Source organism: Sturnira hondurensis, unplaced genomic scaffold (assembly GCF_014824575.4).
Source record: "Sturnira hondurensis isolate 20B ecotype Veracruz unplaced genomic scaffold, ASM1482457v3 Scaffold0022910, whole genome shotgun sequence".
Classification (NCBI taxonomy): domain Eukaryota; kingdom Metazoa; phylum Chordata; class Mammalia; order Chiroptera; family Phyllostomidae; genus Sturnira; species Sturnira hondurensis.
Genome location: NW_028095541.1, coordinates 1,825,983 through 1,847,449, shown reverse-complemented (window position 1 = coordinate 1,847,449; position 21,467 = coordinate 1,825,983). Strand labels below are relative to the sequence as shown.

Here is a 21,467-nt window from a genome sequence, read left to right as displayed (position 1 = left end):
CCCCATGTCTGGCACTGAGTCTGTGCCCATACCTGGCAAGTATGGAGCTGTGAGCCCGGCAAGTGACTGGAGCTCAATAAATACCTGTGGGCAAACTGGAGGACAAGGGAGGATGTAGGGACACTGCAGGGGGTTGACGGGCCCATACCACAAGTGGACAACGGGAACAACAGGTGTCTCCCCAAGTCTGCTGGGGAGGATGGGGGTATGCAGTTTCTGGGGGAGAGGCATTACAGATGTCTCCTCTTTACTGCTCCCCTTAGCCGGCAGAGGACATACTACCAGTGACTCAGAGGCAGAATGGCCCCCAGCCTCTCCTCTCTAGCTGGTCTGCTCATTCACACCTCCAGGAAGGAATCCTCTCCAGGCCCAGCTCAGGGAAGCTGGTGGCCCCAACCTAGCAAGATGATGCAGACACAGAGGCAGGCCTTCCCAATAGCACGTAAACAAGGGCTGGGAGCATTCCTGGGCCCCCAACGGGCAGACAAATGCAGAGTGACACTCTACCACATGGGCAGGGAGTCTTCAGATCCCATAGTAAGCTGCAGAGACTGGATGGGGCTCCCAAACTCATTTTTCCCCTGGGCTCCTTCCAGAAGCACAAACACTCCCACTTCCTTCATCCTGCTCATGGCCAACCCTGGAACTGATTTGATCCATCTGGGCATAGGTAGTGGGGGGTGGGGGAGGCTTTGGAATTCCTGAAAGCTCACCAGGTAATCCTGACCTGCAGAAAATGCAATATCACACTGGCTTTACAGGTGCTTTCACTGGAACCCAAGTCAGCCAAAAACCAGAGACAAGTTCTCACAGACTTGCCAATTTACCCAAAGGACCCCCTATAACCACTCTAGGAGAGATCTCAGCTTACCACGCAGCCTGCTCTTCCCATCCAATCCCACCTGGTGAGAAGCTCCAAGAAGGACCCTCTGAGATCTACTCTTTCCTTCGGGTGGTGGTGGGCATGGCCACAAGCACCTGGGCATGTTTAGAGGCATCCTAGGAAGGCCTGGCTAGTGAGGTAGGTATGATCATTACCAGTGAAGGCTCAGTTAAAGCCCTGAGTCTGCCCCCAACCAGCCAGAATGGCAGCGGGGGGAGGTTCTGGACCAAAGACACCTGTCAATCTAGCCTGGGGAAAGAAGGGATTGGTTGGGAGATGGACCAGAGTGCACAAAAGTTTGGGAAGTTGATTAGTCCCAGACCCAAGCTAATGTAAGTCCAGAGGAACAAAGGAATGTTCTCCTGCTCTTGCTCATGACCTGGACTCACACAGTGTACTCACCTGTTTTCTCCATGGGCTACGTACCCATGGCCTTTAGGAAGAAGCCTCTATCACTCTCTCGCCCTCCTAGTGATGCAGGGCCAGTACGTTTGTGTACTCTCTCGTCCAGGAGTACATGACCTGGCATCCCTAGCAGCCACATGGCCTATGGACTCCTGGAGGAAGCCTAAAACAGAGAGCAGCTGGGAACAAGCTAAGCTGTAGGGATGACCAGTTACAAGATGTCTGCAGGCTCCAAAGGACTATATTTCAAATTGGAAAAGGAACTCTGGACACTGCCTTTTGTTTTGGTCTTGCTAAGGAGATGGTCTTTGAGATAGAGTTCACCATTCTTCCAGGTTGTGCAGCTTAGCACCGGCACTTGCCTCATGACTTTGGCTTTTGTGGCAGCAAGGAGACAAACCCCATTTTTGTTTGGTAACAATCTCATTGGATCTTCACAACAGCCTGGTAAAGTAGAAACTTTCATCACTTACATTTCACAGGTGAGCAAACCAAGGCTCAGCGATGTCAGATAATTTGCCTGATTGCCACCACAGGACTTCTCATTCCCAAAACCACATTTCCTCTTCCCAGAACTGAGGAGATCCTGAGAAGGGTACAGTGCGCTAGAGAAAGAGTGGGTCAGGGGTGGAGCTGGACCCCAAGAAGTCTCGACAGCCTCACATGGCAGGAGGGCAGGGAGGAACCCAGGAAACTGATCAGGTGCCTGCAGAAGTGGGCAAACTCCTCCTGGAAATGGGGGGTGGGGTGGGCAAGACAGAGGCTGTGGGCACAACTGCACACACCCTACCTGACAGCCCTCATCCATCAGACCAGTGTGCCAAAGGCCCACACCCATCCCAGTCCCAAAAGGGTCATATATGTAACATCTGTTCTCTCCACTAGCCCATCCTTCCCACAGTGTGGTGTCCAGACTCAAGTTACCCCTCAGAGCACCTATACACTGGCTGTGGGAGTCAAAAAACAGGCTGTGGTAATTGTCACCACCCCCACCATGTCTGTCCCATATGCCCAAATCTGTCCCATTGCCTACTACTCACCCCAGCTACCCTGGGCAGTGTCCAAACACTAAGCTGCTCTTAGAAAATTGGCATCCACTCTTGGGCAGGAGGGATTTAGCCAGAATTACGTGCTATTTAGAAAAGATTACACCCCAATTGCCTCAGTGTCAACAGATAGGCTTCTAGCCAGCTGAGCCCCATGGCTGGTGGCAGTCTCCACAGATCCTGGCTCTTCCACCCAGAGACACAGAGGCCAATCCTGGGGCCTGGGGACAAGTCACCATCTTCCACAGCAGCAGGCTGCCTGACATAATCTTCTACCCAACAGTCCGCAGTCAGGGCAGAAGGAGCAGCTGTCCAGCTCCCATCTGTCCCAGGCCTCGGAGGATGGCTAGGGCAAAGCAGCTGGGGTTGTGTCCGGCCAGGAGCACCAGGGGAGCAGCCAAGTTGGAGGGGCTGGGTTTTCTCACTTCACCTCTAGTCTCAGCACACTCCCTCAAGTTATTAGTCCATTTTAGGAAGGGACAACCAGCAAACTTCAAGATTAACAAGTTCCCAAAGACTCTTAACTCAGGTCATGCCCTTGAAGGACTCAGGCAGGGCTCCCTGGCCTCAGGATGAGAATGGAGACCATGGGGAAGGCAGGTGTGGCTGCAATGATCATTAGATGACCATGAGCCTCAAGAGGCTCTATAAGGTAGATGGCCCTGCCAGCAGCCGCAGCCAGGCTGAAAGGGTCTCAGGGAATGCGTGTGCCCCACATTCGGCACTCTGTCACAGTCACCCTGGCAGTGTCAGTTCCAGCTGTTCTGAGGAACTGATTAAGTATCACCTGCCATAATGGGCTCCCACACCCCGAGAAAAAGAGGAAGTTGACTATGAAAAGAGGCAAAACACTGAGGCTCAAGGAAGGATAGCCAGGATCCTGAACTAAACTCCAGTGTCTAGTCTCCCAGCCCTAACCCTCCACCCCAAACACATGGAAGTTGCTGGAGGGGTAAGGCGTGCAGGATCCCTCCTGTGCCATCTGTGACACGTCCACACATGCACACATGGTCCACTCCGTCACAACATGGGCATGAGGGCCCAGGGCCCACCACTCCTGGCTCATCCTGAACACCATCCACGGAGACTGCCTAGGGCAATGTAGCAGCCCAATTACAAGAGCATCAACTTTGCAGTAGCCATCATGCAAATTACACACAAAGAAAGTGTGATGTCAGGACCTGACCTACCACCTTACATGTTTGGCCCAGACACGGTCCCTCTCTGTGCCTTGCTGCGCCACCTGGATCCTGAAAATACGGTGGCATTCCAGACTTCAGCTAGCATGGTAAGGCATGCCACAGTGCAGGTGAGACACTGATGCCAAGACAGCATGGGGGAAAAGTGGTGTGCACCACCTGCACCAACCATAAATCTGACAGTGGGTTCCTGCAGAGCTGGCCGGAAGCCAGTAAAGAGGAGGAGCAGGAATGGGTACAGGCTGGGCTGGTATCTAGTACCAAAGAAGGGGCCAGACCCAGAAAGGTGCCCCTGGAGCATGGTGGGCACCTCAAATGACAGCAGAGGCAACTGCAACCCAAACAGGGGGCCTTGGTCATGAGGGAGGGACCTAGCCGCTAGCCCCTACCTGTGGGGCAAGCAGCCAGTGAACCCCCAAGCAGGACTCAATCTCAGGTCTCACCAGTAGCTGCCACCACACCCCTCCCCTAAGAGCTGCCAGAGTCAAATGCACAAGGTAGTAAGTTAAGCGGCTTGCTAGTGGCTCACCAGGAGCAGTCAACACTGACTGAGCTAAGCCAAAATGGAAGGTCCCATGGACCACCTTAACAGACATGGAGGAGAGAAGCCCCACACTTGTTCTCTATTGAGAATCTGATCAACTATACTTGTGATTTTTCTTTTTAGCCATGTGCATCCTACTATTTTATCGAAAGATTTAAAAAGGGGGTGGGCATTATCAGTTGACAGTAACTAGGACCAACCCTGAAGTTTTGGGCCATGGACACAAGGCAGGTGTGCAGTCACACAGTAAAAACCACAGGGCTGATGAGAAAGATTCGTCATTGACACAGGAAAAAGATAGAAACTCAACAATAAAGAATCCATACAGCAAGGTACTGGCAAGAGGACAATCGCACAGATCAATAGGATAGAAAATGGGGTCACAGGGCCAGGAGCAGACTCACACACATAAAGCCAACTGATTACTGACAAAGAAGCAAAAGCAATTTCATAGAAAAAGTATAGCCTCTACAATAAATGGTACTAGACATTTGGAAGCAAAAAAATAAATCTGGACAGACCTTAAACCTTTAACAAAAACTACTCAAGCCTGACTGGTGTAACTCAGTGGATTGAGCGCAGGCCTGCGAACCAAAAGATCAAGGTTCGATTCCCAGTCAGGGCACATGTCTGGGCTGCAGGCCAGTTCCCAGTGGGGGACCCATGAGAGGCAAGCATACATTGATATTTCACTCCTTCTCTCCTTCCCTTCTCCTCTAAAGATAAATAAATAAAATCTTAAAAAAAAAAACTACTCAAAATGAAACACAGACCTAAATGGAAAATGCAAAATTATAGTACTTCTAAATAAAAATATGGGAAAAGTATCTGTGACCTTGAGTTTGGTGATGAAAATCTTAAAACCAAAAGCATGATATGCAGAATGGTATTAAAATGAAAAAATTCTACTCTGTGAAAGACACTGTTAAGAGAATGAAAAGACAAGCCAAGAAAACATTTACAAAGTAAAACTTGTATCCAAAATAGACAAGAACTCAACAATAAGAAAACAATACAATTTTAAAATTATCAAAAGATCAAAACAGACACCTCAGCAAAGAAGATATGCAGATGGCAAGTAAACACATAAAAGGATGCTCAACATCATACGTCATCAAGGAAACACAAATTTAAACAAGATACTGACACTTTGCCTCCTTGCACACCCAAAAGAAGGACAACAACAAATTTAAAAACAAAAAAGAACTAACTGCCAGAAAATCTAACCATATGGAAGTACAACAACCAAAGATTAAAGAAGAAACATTCATTCAGACTGGTAGGAGATTTGGAGACAGGAAAACAGGGTGGACAGGACTCGAGTAAGGCTGCAGCTAAGGGATGGAGTGGTCCTACATTTGCGTGCAGATAAACTGAGAGAAACAACTGGGGAGTGAGACATACCATGCAACCCAGGTTTCCAGCACAGGGAAATAAAGCCTCAAATCTCTGGCTATAAAAACCTGGGAAGGTTGCAGCAGTGGGAGAAACTCCCAGCCTCACAGGAGAGTTCCTTGGAGAGACCCACAGGATCCTAAAACATGCATCAACCTGCCAACCTGGGAATCAGCACCAGAAGGGCCCAATTTGCCTCTGGGTAGCAGGGGAAATGACTGAAAGCTGGCAGAGAGCCAAGCAAGAGGCACTGTTCTCTCTCTGACCCCCTCCCCCACATCCAGTACCACAACGGAGAGAAGTGACTTGTCCAACCCTGGCAAATACCTAAGGCTCTGCCCCTTACAATGTAACAGGCACAATGAGACAAAAAAATAATAAATAAAAAATAATAAGGCCCAAATAAAAGAACAGATCAAAGCTCCAAAAATAGAACTAAGCAATAAAGAGGTAGCCAACCTATCAGACGCAGAGTTCAAAACACTGGTAAGCAGGATGCTCACAGAAATGGTAGAGTATGGTCACAAAATAAAGGAAAAAGTGAAGGCTATGTGAAGTAAAATGAAGAGAAAAGTACTCAGAACCAACAGTGAAGGGAAGGAAACCAGAACTCAAATCAATGATTTGGAGCAGAAGGAAGAAATAAACATTCAACCAGAACAGAATGAAGAAAAAAGAATTCAAAAATGAGGCAAGTGATTTACGGACCACCAAGACTTAAACATTCCAACATCGTAATCATAAGGGTGCCAGAAGGAGAAGAGGAAAAGCAAGAAATGGAAAACTTACTTAAAAACATAATGAAGGAAGACTTCCGCCAAGATGGAGGCATAGGTGGAAACACTGTGCCTTCTCCCACAACCAAGTTTGAATACAACAAAGGTTTGGAGAAACAAAGACACAACCAAAGGACAGAAAATTGAATTATACGGAAGTCCAACTACATCTAACCATTCAATGGGGACGGTAAGAGGGGCGTAGCCAGCAGCGAGCAGGGTCCGGCAGGTCAGGGCCCCTGACCCAGGCGCGCAGGCAGACAGGAACCAGTTGGGGTGCGGGGCAGACCGCAGGCGCATATTCGCGCACAGTGAGACAGACCACGCAGGCCCCAGGGGGCGAGGGCTGACGGCGGTGGCACACTCGCGAGCAGTGGGATGAAACGCGTGGGCCCGGTGACGGCAGCAACTGCGGCACAGGTGAGGGCCATGGCGGCAGGCGGCAGACAGGACACCATAGTCCCTCTTTGACCCCGCCCCCACATACAGCGTCACAACCCAGCGACTTAGTTGCCCTGCAATACCAGTGAGAGCCATTGTCCCTCTTTGACCCCGCCCCCACATACAACGTCACAACCCAGCGACTTAGTTGCCCTGTTCTAGTGAACACTTTAGGGCTCTGATCCTGCTATGGAACAGGCACCAACAACCCGAAAGATGGCACAAGAAGAACTCAAAGTCCCAGAGCCAATAACTCTAAGCGACCGAGAAATTGCCAGCCTCTCAGAAGCACAATTCAAGACACTATTTATCAGGATGCTCACAGAACTGGTAGATTATAGTCACAAATTAGAGGAACATAGTCACAAATTAGAGGAACATATGAAGGCTAAACTAATTGAAATGAAGGGAGATGCACAGGAAACCAATAGTGATGGAAAGGAAACTGGGACTCAAATCAATGGAATGGACCAGAAGGAAGAACAAAACATCCCACCAGAAAGGAATGAAGAAATGAGAATTCAAAAAAATGAGGAGAGGCTTAGGAACCTCCAGGACATCTTTAAACGTTCCAACATCCGGATTATAGGGGTACCAGAAGGGGGAAAGAAACAGCCACGAGTGGAAAACGTATTTGAACAAATAATAAAGGAGAACTTCCCCAGTCTGGCAAAGGAAATAGACTTCCAGGAAATCCAGGAAGCTCAGAGAGTGCCAAAGAAGTTGGACCCAAGAAGGAACACACCAAGGCACATCATAATTACATTAGCCAAGACCAAAATGAAGGAGAGAATCCTAGAAGCAGCAAGGGATAAGGGGACAGTCACCTACAAAGGAGTACCCATCAGACTGTCAGCGGATTTCTCAAAAGAGACCTTACAGGCAAGAAGGGGCTGGAAAGAAGTATTCCAAGTCATGAAATCCAAAGACCTACAGCCAAGATTGCTTTATCCAGCAAAACTTTCATTTAGAATGGAAGGACAGATAAAGTGCTTCTCAGATAAGGTCAAGTTCAAGGAGTTCATCATCACCAAGCCCTTATTATATGAAATGCTAAAGGGACTTATCTAAGAAAAAGAAGATGAAAAATATTAACAGTGAAAGGACAGCAAACACACAGTTATTAACAACCACACCTAAAACAAAAGCAAACCAAGAGGACAGCTAGATCAGGAGTGGAACCATAGAAATGAAGAACACATGGAGGGTTAGCAACAGGGGGGTGGGAGGGGGAGAAGTGGGGAGAAGGCACAGAAAATAGCATAGATGGTAGGTAGAAAATAGATAGGGGGGAGGGCGAGAATAGTGGGGGAAATATAGAATCCAAAGAACTTGAGACAAGTGGTTATAAACTAAGGGGGGGGAGAATGGTGGGGGAGGGAGGGTGCGGGTGGAGGGGAATGAAGGGGGGGAATAGAACAACTGTAATGGTATAATCAATAAAATATATTTTAAAAAAAAACATAATGAAGGAAAACTTTCCCAATCTGGCAAAGGATCCTGAACTAAAGTCTTCCTGATCTTCCAGGAAGTCCAGGAAGCTCAGAGAGTCTCAAAGAAGTTGGACTCAAGGAAGCACACATCATAATTACATTACCCAAGATCAAAGATAAGGAAAGAATCTTAAAAGCAGCAAGAGAAAAGGAGACAGTTACCTACAAAGGAGTTCCCATTTCTCAATAGAAACCGTGTAAGCAAGAAGGGCCTAGAAAATTAATATTCAAAGTCATGAAAGGCAAGGACCTACATCCAAGATAACTCTATCCAGCAAAGCTACCATTTAGAATGGAAGGGCAGATAAAATGCTTCCCAGATAAGGTCAAGTCAAAAGAGTTCATCATTACTAAGCTCTTAATTTTATGAAATGTTAAAGTGACTTATCTAAAAAAGAGAAATATATAAACTAAAATGACAACAAACTCATAACTATCAGCAACTGAACCTAAAAAAAGACAAAAATAAAAACAAATTAAACAACTAAAACAGGAACAGAATCCCAGAAATGGAGATCACATGCAGGGTTATCATCAGGGAGCGGGAAGAAAGGGGAAAACGGCACAGGGAATGAGAAGCATAATTGGTAGGTACAACATAGACAGGGGGAGGTTACGAATACTATGGGAAATGGAGAAGCCAAAGAACTTCTATGTATGACCCATGAACATGAATTAAGGGGGAGGAATGCTAGAGGGGGGTATAAGTAGGAGGGTAATAAAGGGGAGAAAAAATGGGACAATTGTAATAGCATAATCAATGAAATATATTTAAAAAAACAATATATCACCACAAACCTATTGGAATGGCTAAAACCCAAAATAGTAACACCAAATGCTGGCAAGGATATGGGGCCCCAGCAACTCTTACCCACTGCTGATGGGAATGCAAAGTGGTGCAGCCACTCTGGAAGGCCGCTTGGCAGTTTCGTACAAAACTAAGCATACTCTTACCCAACGATCCAGCATTCACATTCCTTGGTGTTTAACCAAATAGGTTGAAAACTTATGTCCTAAGAAACCCTTATACATGGATGTTTATAGCAACTTTCTTAGTAATTCCCCAAATTGGAAGCAACCAAGATTCCCAGTTTGAACAGATAAACTGTAATACATCTAGAAAATGAAATATTATTCTGTGATTTTAAGAAAAGTTAAGCTATCAAATCGCATAATGACATAGATGAATTCAATGAACATTGCTAAGTCAAAGAAGGCAGTCTTAAAAGGCTACATGCTATCATTCCAATTATATGACAATCTGGAAAACTATGGAGAAAATAAAAGATTATTGGCTGTCAGGGGTTCCTGAGGTAGGGTGTCGAGTAGGTAGGTGAAGTACAGAGGGGTTTTTTTAAGGTAGTAAAACAATTCTGCATGATTCTTTAATGGCAGATAAATAACAGTGCATTTGTCAAAACCCAGATAACTTCATAGTCCAAAGACAGAACCTTAATGTATGCAAATTTTAAAAAATCACTTAGGAAGTTAATGGATTCCAGGATAAAATGTTGAATGTGGTAAAAAACAATCTAACTGTATTACAAATGAATAAAACCACCTCACTAAAGGGGATGGGGAATAAAGTGCTTGATTAAGTAACTTACTTGGAAATAGGACCTATAAGACCAAAGCAAAAGGAAGTGCATGTAAGATTGTACTCCAGACGATAAATTACTCCACAGGGTGCTGAGGTCCACACCTCGGTCACTGCTGTGATGCTGCTGGAAGGGAATGATTCCATAACTGGCCCACAGGAGACCCAGGTATCCCGCTGCTGTAGGAACGTGACAGATGAGCAAGGGGAGGCAGCGGGAACAATCCATGTGGTGATGGATCAGAGCTGGAGATGTCAGCACGAATTCATGTTCAGCTTTATATATATATATATATAGTTGGCTACATCTAGAAATGTTTATAAATATGTACATGAATACATGGGCCACAGCTAGTATCTCCTAGCTCTGCCGGCTGAGACGGCCTGAAAGTAGTGATACGTCAGGGCTCCTTGGAGCTGATTCCAAGACTGGCGCAGGGAACAGAGAGAATGAGCCTGAAGCCCTGGCCTGGTGGTTCAGCTGGTGAAGCACTGTGCCATATACCAAAGACTGGGTGTTTGCTCCCCAGTCAAGGGCACCTGTGAGAGGCAACTGATCAGTATTTTTCTGTCACATTGATCTCTGTCTGTCTCTTTCTAATCAGTAAGCATGTCCTCAGGTGAAGACTAAAAATATAAACAAAAATTCATTAATCTCCAAAGACTAACCTCAAATGAACCTTTAAAAAAAGAATGAGCCTGGAGAGTGTTTTAGCAGTGGAAAGTAAGAGGCGCTAAGAAAGGAAGGGAGTGGGGAAAATCATGACAGGGGCGCACAGGAGCCAAATGAAAGAGCTGCGAAGACCAAATCTGAAACAAGTTGAGCAACAAAATAAAGCAGTACTGGATCATAACCCAAATAAACATAAGCCCACACCAATATAAATGGTTGGATGGATGGAGAGAGAGAGAGAGAGATGGAGAAGAAACAGATCTTCCATGCAGAAAAATTCCAAATAATGTACGTACACTTCCCTCAAGAAGGGAAGTATGACCCTTGCATAGGAACTCACAGTTTGGAAAGTGGGAAAGAGCACCTTTACAGTATAAGAACTGGCAAACACCTCAGTCAATACCAATAGGAAGAGTCACTGACCCCTAACAGGGTGTAAGAAGAATGGCACTTCGCCTCTGTGGTCTTCACCTCTGTGGTCTAGAACCCTATTCTAATTATCAGAAAAATATCAGACAAATCCCAAATGAGGGACATTGAACAAAATACCTAACTAGTGCTCCTGAAAACTTTCTAAATCACCAAGTACAACAAAAGTCTTAGAAACCGTAATAACTGAGAACAGGAGATGTGACAACTAAACGCCATGTGAGATCATGGATGAGGTACCAGAGTAGAAAAAGAACAACAGGTAAAAACTAAGAAAATCTAAATGAAGTATAAACTTTACAAGGGCACATTCGACACTGGCTAACCAACTGTAACAAACACGGCACACTAATGTGAGGCGTTAGTAACACAAGAAAACCATGCTGGGTACACAGGCACTCTCTATTAGCTTCATAATTTTTCTATAAGTCTAAAACTTTTCTAATGTAGCTTAATTTAAAAAATTAACTGAAAAAGGCAGCACAGCATTACATGTCAAATAATTCAAAAAGACATAAATGCTACAATATACATGGCACTTTATCTTGACAAAGTCCTGTGGTTTGCCAGTGGGAGAGGTGTCTCTGGTGAGGAAAGTGTGCCTTTGAAGTGGGATGGCAAATTGCACCAGATTCAGGTGGGTGGTCACTGGATGCAGGTTGTATATTCACCTGTTCATTCTGGGGGCAAAAATCACACACCAATGCTAAAATTTCATTATGTTCACACTGTTCCCTTAAACATTATCTACTCTGAAAAAAATTTGTACTTTCTGTACAGCAGAACTGACTGCTTCACAGAAGAAGAAATAAACCAACCCCCTGCAAAACACCATTTCTCCCTCAGCACACTGGCCACAATGACAACAGAACAAGTGCTGGTAAGGACACAGACTTCCTCCAAGGCTGCTGCAGGAGTCTGTCCTCCAGGATTGGGCAGAATATTTGCAACCCCAGTCATCTGCACCAGGTGACATTGGTGATGGCAGGTGAGGCTTTGGGTTCAGGACTATACATAGCCTTCCTGGTGCATGCCCTTCCAGGGCCAGTGTCCTGTTTAACTACCCCAGATCACAGTTTACAATGCTTGTGGAAAATCCTGGACACCGCCCCCCGCCAGCGTGTACACGGTCGAGTATGAGGGGAAAGGAGGGAGGAAAATGCCCAGGCAATCCCAGGCAGCAAACCACAAGTGTCTATAAAATGGGGTCCTGGTCCACTGCCAGGGCTTCAGGAATGCACTGACCAAGGAAATCAAGGCCAAAAGAGCGGACTGCTCAAGGTCACATCAAGCATTGCTAGGACACAGCATGAGCTGTCACCCCCACCTGTGGAACAAAGACAAGAGCCTCCCCTCCTGGTTCAGAGAGAGTTGGGCAGCTCTCAGTATCACAGTCAGGACAAACTCAGTAGGTGGCCATGAGCCCCATCAGGAACAAGTAGATGTGATAAAGGCTGGTGTAATGACCGGATGGGTGACAATGACCCAGCAACCCAAGTGCCAGGCCACATATCAGCTGTAGACAATCATTCTGGCCAAATTTTTAAAAAGGAAAAAGTTAAGAAAAAGAGTGGGGTGCCAGCCCTAAATGGGGCTAGGAGAGCAGCTCCGGGTTTTCTGCAAGGAGGCAGGATGGGCAACCACCAGAGGGACACATGCAGCTCTGTTTGTACAACAGCAAGGCCCCCTATATGGAGTGGGTACTGCTCGGCTCCCAGTGTAAGCTGAGCAACTAGAAAGCTACATTTATGAGCCTAAAACAGGAAATCCAAACAATGACTGATTAGGAAACAGCATTAAGGAATCGTTGTCAATTTTGTTAGGTGTGAAAATTCACCTAGGTTATGTTTTATAAAATAGAGTTATTGCTCTAACCGGTGTGGCTCAGTGGATTGAGCACGGTTCCACAAAGTGAAAGGTCACCAGGTAAATTCCCAGTCAGGGCACATGCCTGGGTTGCAGCCCAGTCCCAGGTTGGGGCTCTCACGAGAGGCAGCTAGATAATTGATTGCTTCTCTCACATATCGATGTTTCTCTCCCTCTCTTTCTCCCTCCCTTCCCTTCTCACTAAAAATAAATAAATAAATATCTTCTTTAAGCCCTGGCTGGTGTGGCTCAGTGGACTGACTGTCAGCCTGTGAACCAAAGGGTTGCTGGTTTGATTCCCAGTCTAGGACTCATGCTTAGGCTACGAGTCAGGTCCCCAGTAGAGGGCATTCGAGAGGCAACCACACACTGATGTTTCTCTCCCTCTCTCCCTCCCTTCCCCTCTCTCTGAAAATAAGTAAATAAAATCTTTTTTTAATTTAAAAAAAAAGTTTTTTTCTCAGCACGATATATCACTGTATACAGAGGAAGTGAGGAAAAGAGAAGGCTGACAGAGCTGGGAGCTGCCAGAGCAGGAGAACACAGAGGCCAACCATTCTCTCTGCTCTGGTTATACTTAAAACTTCCCCTAAAGAAGGTGGAAGCTGTTTATGAGGGAAACAGTACAGAAAAACTGCCTTTGAAGAAGCAAATCAGTGAAGTGCAAACCACAACAATTATTTCACATAATACAACAGACTGAAAGTGCAAAGCACCTTCTGAATCTATGGAAACTTCCATATCTTTATCCACTTGAATGAAACCTTTGAGTTAGCAACTCAAAGGCTAACACCAAACTGTCTTTTTAAAAGCAACTGTTACAGGTACTCTAAGCATTTTTTATTTTTTATGGTACCGTATGTATCTCACACACAAAGAAAGGAAAATGCCACAAGTAGAAATAGCTAGTTGTTTTCCACTTGTCTTCATCTTCATAATTCCTGCAGAGACACTGCTCACTTTTACTTTCTTATGTTCTTAATGTGAATAAACAATTTTTAAATATATTCAACTCTAAAAATAGAAGCTGCAGCCTAATCCTCCTCAATGCCATCACCTGCCTGGGCATGAACTGCCTGCTCCACTCTGAGACCCACCCTACCCTTACAGTCCCATCTCTCAATCTACCTCCCATGGTAGAGCCCAGTTGAATGGCTAGGTTTAATGCCCAGGACAGCAGCTGGGCAGCAGCAACATAGGGCCCTCGGCTCTGAGGAATGGCTTGAGAAGCCACACTCCAAATGCCTGACAACACAGAGCCCAAGGCCCAGGACCCAGAGCCTCGGGCCCCAAAGGGCCTCATTTGTCAGAGCCTGCAGGTTCCTGGCCACCTGGAATCCACTGATCCTCTTCACCTCACTGTGTAAGAAACCAAATCTTTCTTCACACCCCAGTGTATGTAGTGGCATACTACATATGTAGTGTGTACTGATGTGGAAAAGTTGGATCTAAGGGGGCAGGGGTCTTGGATCCCAGGCAGGGTCCAAGCCCTCCCTGAAGCCAGTGTGAAAACCACAGCCCTGGATGGATATCACATGCTGCTCCTCCTTGCCTGCCCAGGCAGGACACTTTTGGGATACAGGTTCCTGGTCCCAGGCCTGGCCTTCCTCCTGTCCTACTTTCCTACAAAAACAGCTCTGTCACAGCATGCCAGTCTTGAGTCCAGAGACATGCCCTGGAGATGCTGAAGTGCACTGCTGTTCACTTCCCAGGCCCCCAGAAGTAAATGGCCCAGGTGACGTAGCAGTCTCCAATGCTTTTAAAAGTAAAAAAACCCATTAAGATCAATCCACAACCCCCTGCCTGACACACACACTACCTGTGGGGCAGTGGGGAGTGCCCAGCAGTACAGCCACAGTGGACACTGGAGTCGGCCTTTGGATGCCTGTGGCTGCCTCTCCTTGCAATCAACCAGGAGACAGCAGGGCCACTTCAGCACCTCCACTATTCCCCAGACCACAGCTTCTACCCCAAGTCTGACCTCTTCATGCCAACACTAGAACAACTCATAGCCCAGCTCCCACTCCAAAAGGCCATGGGACTCCTAGCCGCCAACCACTCTATGCTCCAAGTTTGAGGGTAAGTATCAAGAGGAGCAGCGGAATCCCTACAGGCTTTAGCAAAAATCAGAAATCTTCCTGACCTGAAGCAAACACTCAAGGATGGGCCTCACACACAAAGACCTCCAATCACCCTTTACTCCTCAGTAGATGCCTGCCCTTTGGGGGCCGGCTGCCTGGCTCACAGTCTTGAGAAAAACACAACTTCTCTGCTTCCACCTCAGTTTCCCCTTCTGTACAATGGACACAAAAAGGTGGTGTCCTAAGGGCTGGTGTGGGAAATGCAGGAGTCAGTGGGGCACAGGGAGGCTATGGGAGGAGCACCACCTCTCCTGGCCATGACTTCTGAGAAAACATATGGACTGGAGAACCTGGTGCCAAGGACTCCTCCCTACGTTGTCTGAGCTGCTGAGCCTTCCTTAGTTGCCCCCACCCATCTCTACCTCAATCTCTCCATCCTCTGACAGAAGAGATTACAAAACAGATGGGAGAGAGGGAGCAAAGGGGACAGAGTAACTGCTTCCACCAGCTCTGCTCCAGCCTTTCACATAGCCACTGAGCCTGCAGGACAGGAGGGACACCTGAGTGTTGGGAGCTGGGCTCAGCCAAGTCCAGTGGCAGTGGCTGAGGAGATTTAGAAGCATCCGATGGTAAAGGCAGTGCAGGCAAGCCAGGCTGGAGGGCCCAAGCAGCAGGCTTGGCCTGCCCTCTGGGAGATGCAATGAGGCCACTCAAGACCACACCAGGTCAAGGAACAGAGCCTAGGTGGCTGCGGGCATAAGAGGGAGGGGATCCAGACCTGACAAGTGGAGGGAAGGAGCTGAGGACACCAGCCAGCAGACTTACTAACTTAGCACTTCCTGTGTGTTGGAAACCATGTGCAGCTGGTAACACACCAAAGCTCACCAAATTACACCCACTCCTTCCCCAAAATGTATGTACGCCACACATTCAAGATCCTGAGGTGACACAGAGGCAGAGAGGATGTCCAGACCTGTCTTCCTACTCTCTGGGAGCCAAGAGATGGTGGGCTGAGAATGCATCAGGAACCCACCCCTGGCCTGAGGTATACCCTCTAACCCTCACATCCCTACCCATGAGAACCACCAACTTATGGAGCTGCCAGGCCAGCACACCTGCACTCTTAAAGCTGCAGCTGAGGACACAGGACCTGTGCCTGGCCAGCCAGCCCTGGCCAGCGAGTTTCCCACCCTCAAAGGCAGTGTGATCTACAAACGCTGGGCAGGAGCACAGCCAACTCTGCAGTATGATTTGTTACCATACCCACTTTAGTTCAAGAGATAAAATTTTAAAGAATGAAGATGGTTCACTTCTCTACAGGAGAAAAAAAAGGACCCAACAAATACAGGGTGGGGCAAAAATAGGTTTATAGTTGTTTATATGGAAAATAATACAACTAATAAATAATATACAAATAAACTGTTTCGTGTACTCACAGTTGTAAACTCACTTTTACCCCACCCTGTACTATCTAGTTAAATCTTGATTTTTTAAGTAAGAGTATTTCTACATATGAAATTGGCCAAAAATATGCAGGTTGACAAGAGCCTGTACTGCCACGGGTGTGAGTGACCTGGTGCAACCTTTCTGGCAACAACCACTGAGACTGATGCACCTTCCTCTAGCTTCTGTCAGAACTTCCCATCTACAAGCCCTGGCTGGTGTAGCTCAGTGGATTGAGCGCGGGCCTGAGAACCAGACGATCACGGTTCGATTCCCAGTTGGGGCACATGCCTGGGTTGCAGGCCAGTTCCCAGCAGGGGCCAGTTCCCAGCAGGGGATGCACGAGAAGCAACCATACATTGATGTTTCTCTTCCTCTCTCCTTCCCTTCCCCTCTAAAGATAAATAAATAAATTAAAAAAAAAAAAAGAACTTCCCATTGAGGGATACTCAAGTTCAGGACAGTGAAACAACATGTCCAAGGCCATGTGGCCAGTGCATGCAGGAGCCAGAATGTGACAACAAACTAAGCAAGCACCTGAAGAATACATGCAGAGACTGACAAGCCTTCTTGCAGATTCATTTCCCTGGGACCCACCCTCCAGATAAACTCCCTAATGAAGCCAAGATTCTTGCACTAGCCAAAATGTTTGTGTCCACAACAGTAAAGAGATAACAACTGAGTGGTGCTTGAATGAAGACTAGTTCCCTCTGCACTGGTTGATCTAGTCCCTTCTTATAGGAACGCAAATCCAAGCCTATGAACACAAAAGGGGATTTAAGAGGGAGAGGGGGTAAGCCCCACCCAGTAAGACCATGGGTACATTCCGCCACACCAAAATGGGGTTCTTGTAAGAGAAGCCACGTGTTACCCCTTTTGTAGAACCAGTGCCAGCCAAGCCTGGCTCAAAGGAGGCCACAATACCTGCCGAGAGATGTCAGAACCTCTGGTCAATGTGCTGCTATTACCTGCCTCCCACCACCATCTCCATTTCAGTTATTTACTGATGCTAATACTGAGCACGTCCTCTGCCAGGCATAGACTTAAGCACCAGTCATAGATTCATTCATTCTCCCCACCCCCACCTTCAAAAGAGGACTCACTGGTCTCCCAGTGAGGCAGGGAGGCTCTGAACCTGCCCAAGGCCACTGGAAGCTATGGTGCCAGGAAGTGGGTGATAGGGGAAGCAACTAGTATGGTAGATCCCAAGACCAAGGGCCAAGAGTCCACCCACACAAGGGAAAAGTTAGGTGGGGAAGGGACAGACACTGTCAGAGAAACTGAGAGGCCGCACCCAACACCATGCCCACCTTTTCAAATATAAGACCCGTTTCAAATATAACAAACCTTTTGGGTGGGCAATGTTCCAGAAGAAGCTAAGGCCCCTGTCCACAGCTACATATTAGCAAGGGATAGGGCCTGGGTCCAAACCTGGGTGTCACACCCAAAAAGCAACAACTCCCTCCTCACTCCCCACAACAGAGCTGGGAGAGAATGCTGTTCAAATCACTTAGAACTACTTCAGAGGACAGCCCTGGGGACCTGACCTCCTCATCCCACGGGAGACACAAGGCTCTCTTTGGGACAAGTACCCACAGATCTGTCACCAGTCTGCAGGGAAGTGCCTGGGAGAGCATCCAAGACTGGAAGTGGGCGGAAGAAGCACAGCTGCCCAGAGTAGTCATTACGTGGTATGGTCTAAAAGCTGTCTCTGGGAAAGACACTAGGGGATCGATACTGGGGGACCCCAGCCGGTGATGAGAGCCACACACGCTAGGTGAGCCCCAGTTCCAGCCCTTTCCTGGCCTTACAACACCCACGGGAAACACGGAAACTGCTGGGGGCAATTGCGCTGAAATTGACGAAGTGATCTGCCTGAAGGTAGGTGACGCAGGACCAGGCCTGGCTTTTCTCTGCATCCACCCTATGCCCACACTTTCCCCGCCCTGCAACCTGGGAAGCCCAACACCGCAGTGAAAACCACCCAACTGTTCCCGAGGCCCGCCACCAGAAGCAGGCAAGCTGGCGACGCGGCCCCACCGTAGCCCCGGTCCGAAGCAGGACAGCCGGCCGTGCAAACCAACCCCGGGCACCCAGAGGCTGCCAACTCTGTAGTCCGCACAGCTCAGGGTGACGGATGCGCTCGAGTGTCAGCTCAGCCTGGCCGAGGTGAGGGGTAGACTCAGATATAAGGGGTCCGGGCCACGGCGGAGACGCCGGAGGGCACGGCGGCGGCTGTCCGCGCTCCTCACCTCCTTTAGCTGCTCCATTTCGCCGCGGATGGCCTCGTAGTCCACCTCCAGCTCCTCGAACTGCAGCTTGAGCTGATGTTTCTCCTCGAGTACGGCCAGCCCGTATTCGGCCGCCTGGATCTTCTCGCGCGTGGTCTCCGCCAGTTCGTGTGACAACCGCTTCACCTCGGCGCGCAGCCACTCGGGCTGCGCCTCCATCACCAGCCGCGCGTATTCCTCCTCCTCAGACGGCGCCGACATGGTAGCGATGGCCAGACTCACGTTGCTTCCACCAGGATCAAACCCGGTTTTCGTCCGCCCGACCACCGCCCAGCCCGACGGCACCGAGGCCGCCGCGCAGCCGCAGTCGGCTTCCCGCCGCGCGGGGCAATGTGGGTGCTGTAGTCCCACCCGCACTACTGCAAGGTCCCTTGTAACAGGAGCACACTTACCCCAGCCCGCGATTGGCCCCGGCCCTGCGCCGGCTCACCTCCACCCACTCCAATTCCAAAGCCTGAGCTGCTGCCCCCGGAGACATTTTGGATGCCTTAGTCCAGCGGGCCCGCCGACTAAAAGGCCCGCCATGCCCCGCGCCTGCCCATCCCTGGCCGTCATTGGACCGCGAGGCCCCCAGTCACAGAGCCGGAAGCAAGCTATTTTCCGGTGCCGGTGCCCCAGACCCGCGAGGCTGGAGGCTGGCGGTGGTTCCCTGGGTTTTACTGGGCTGCCGGGGAGACCGCGTCTGTGCCCGGCGGGCTGAGACTTCGCCTCGGATGGGCCCCACCTCGCGAGCCCCCCAAGGGTCTAGGGAACAGTAACCAGACAGTTCGGACGTACGGGCTAGGAGGTCCTAGCCCAGCACGTGTGTAGTGGGAGAAATGGTCTAGCGCGCGGTTTAAGGTTTCTAGTAAAGCCAAGACAACCAGACCCGCCTTCTGAGGGAAATGAAGCACGCTGATTGAGGGCGCTTTCACCCCTAACTAATTATGGAATGCTACCGGCCCGTTTCCTAATAATTAGACATTTCCATGTTCAGTCCAGTGATCCCACTCAGGACAGCTAACACTGACGCCGCTCTCAGCGCGGCTCTAGCCCTGCATCACGCCTCTCCTGACTGTCCTCTCTCTTTACTCCCCCTCCAACCGGGAGAGACTGACTATTCATTCCTCTTTGTCTTTATGACCTTGATCTTCCTGAGGCTGGCAGGACAGAGGTATCCATCAGATTAGGTGATGCCCTTTGGCATATGGTGCTGAATTGTCAGCACTCAGTTGCATCACTCAGATTGCTGCTGGGTTTGCCTTTGTAATTATTACTTCTGAGAAGATACTTTGATTCTATGCCAATATCCCTTCACTCTTCAAGCTTTTAACCCACTAGTACTCACTGATATTTCTTGTGAAACGAATTGTTACCATTCTGTTTCTTTTCTATTTCCATCATTCTTTCTCTATTTCATTCATTAGCGGTATGGACTAGTGGATTCTTATTTTACTCAATGAGTTTTATTGTTACTCTTAATTACTTAGATGCTCAAATGGCAGATTTAGCTAGTGGGGGCTGCTCGAAACTGGCTTCTTTCTTTCAGTGAGTCGTAATTTTTTAGCATTTTCTTACTTTCTAGCACAAATTGTTCCAGATTCACCCTGTACTCTGTCACAGACCTGGAATCAACCATTTCTCCAAGGAACCCTAATTCCTTTTAATGGTTTAATGTTTCATATGTATGAAAAGAATGTTATGATTTTACTCGTGAAATTTTTAAAATATATTTTATTGATTATGCCATTACAGCTGCCCCATTCCCCCGCTTCATTCCCCTCCACCCTGCACACCCCCTCCCACCCACATTCCCCCCCTTTAGTTCATGTTCATGTTTTATAAGTTCTTCGGCTTCTACATTTCTCACACTACTCTTGCCCTCCCCTGTCTATTTTCTCCCCACCATCTATGCTACGTATTCTCTGTACCTTTCCCCACCTTCTCCTCCTCCCACATCCCTACTGCTAACCCTCCATGTGATCTCCATTTCTGTGACTCCACCCCTGATCTAGTTGTCTGCTTAGTTTCTTTTGTGTTAGGTGTGGTTGTTAATAACTGTGAGTTTGCTGTCCTTTCACTGTTCATATTTTTATCATCTTTTTCTAAGACAAGTCTCTTTAACCTTTCATATAATAGGGGGTTGGTGATGATGAACTCCTTGAACTTGACCTTATCTGAGAGGCACTTTATCTGTCCTTCCATTCTAAATGAAAGCTTTGCTGGATAAAGCAATCTTGGCTGTAGGTCTTTGGATTTCATGACTTGGAATACTTCTTTCCAGCCCCTTCTTGCCTGTAAGGTCTCTTTCGAGAAATCAGCTGACAGTCTGATGGGTACTCCTTTGTAGGTGACTGTCCCCTTATCTCTTGCTGCTTCTAGGGTTCTCTCCTTCATTTTCATCTTGGGTAATGTAATTATGATGTGCCTTGGTGTGTTCCTCCTTGGGTCCAACTTCTTTGGGACTCTCTGAGCTTCCTGGATTTCTTGGAAGTCTATTTCCTTTGCCAGGTTGGGGAAGTTCTCTTTTATTATTTGTTCAAATAAGTTTTTCACTTGTTGCTCTTCCTCTTTCCCTTCTGGTACCACTATGATTTGGGTGTTGGAACGTTTAAAGATGTCCTGGAAGTTCCTAAGTCTCTCCTCATTTTTTTGAATTCTTGTTTCTTTGTTCTTTTCTGTTTGTTTCGTTTTTTTTCTTTCTTCCTTCAGGCCCACTCTATTGATTTGAGCCCCAGTTTTCTTTCCATCACTATTGGTTCCCTATGCATTTCCCTTCATTTCATTTAGTGTAGCCTTCATTTTTTCATCTAATTTGTGACTAAAATCAACCAGTTTTGTGAGCATCCTGATTACCAGTGTTTTGAACTGTGCATCTGATGGGTTGATTATCTCTTGGTCACTTAAAAGTATTGGCTCTGGGGCT

General features: G+C 47.7%; 1 protein-coding gene across 5 annotated transcripts in view; it reads right to left on the bottom strand.

The window, feature by feature from the left end:
• IPPK (inositol-pentakisphosphate 2-kinase) overlaps window positions 1-19,034 on the bottom strand; it is a 121,781-nt gene extending 102,747 nt beyond the window's left edge. For 2 of the 5 annotated variants that reach the window (XM_037037143.1, XM_037037142.1), the window contains exon 1: window positions 18,524-19,034. In XM_037037143.1, the coding sequence (XP_036893038.1) occupies window positions 18,524-18,763 (240 nt within the window). In that variant the 5' untranslated portion in view covers window positions 18,764-19,034. The remainder of the gene's footprint in view (window positions 1-18,523) is intronic. The other 3 variants (XM_037037144.1, XM_037037145.1, XM_037037146.1) reach the window with 3 other exon arrangements.
• Window positions 19,035-21,467: the final 2,433 nt, after the last annotated feature.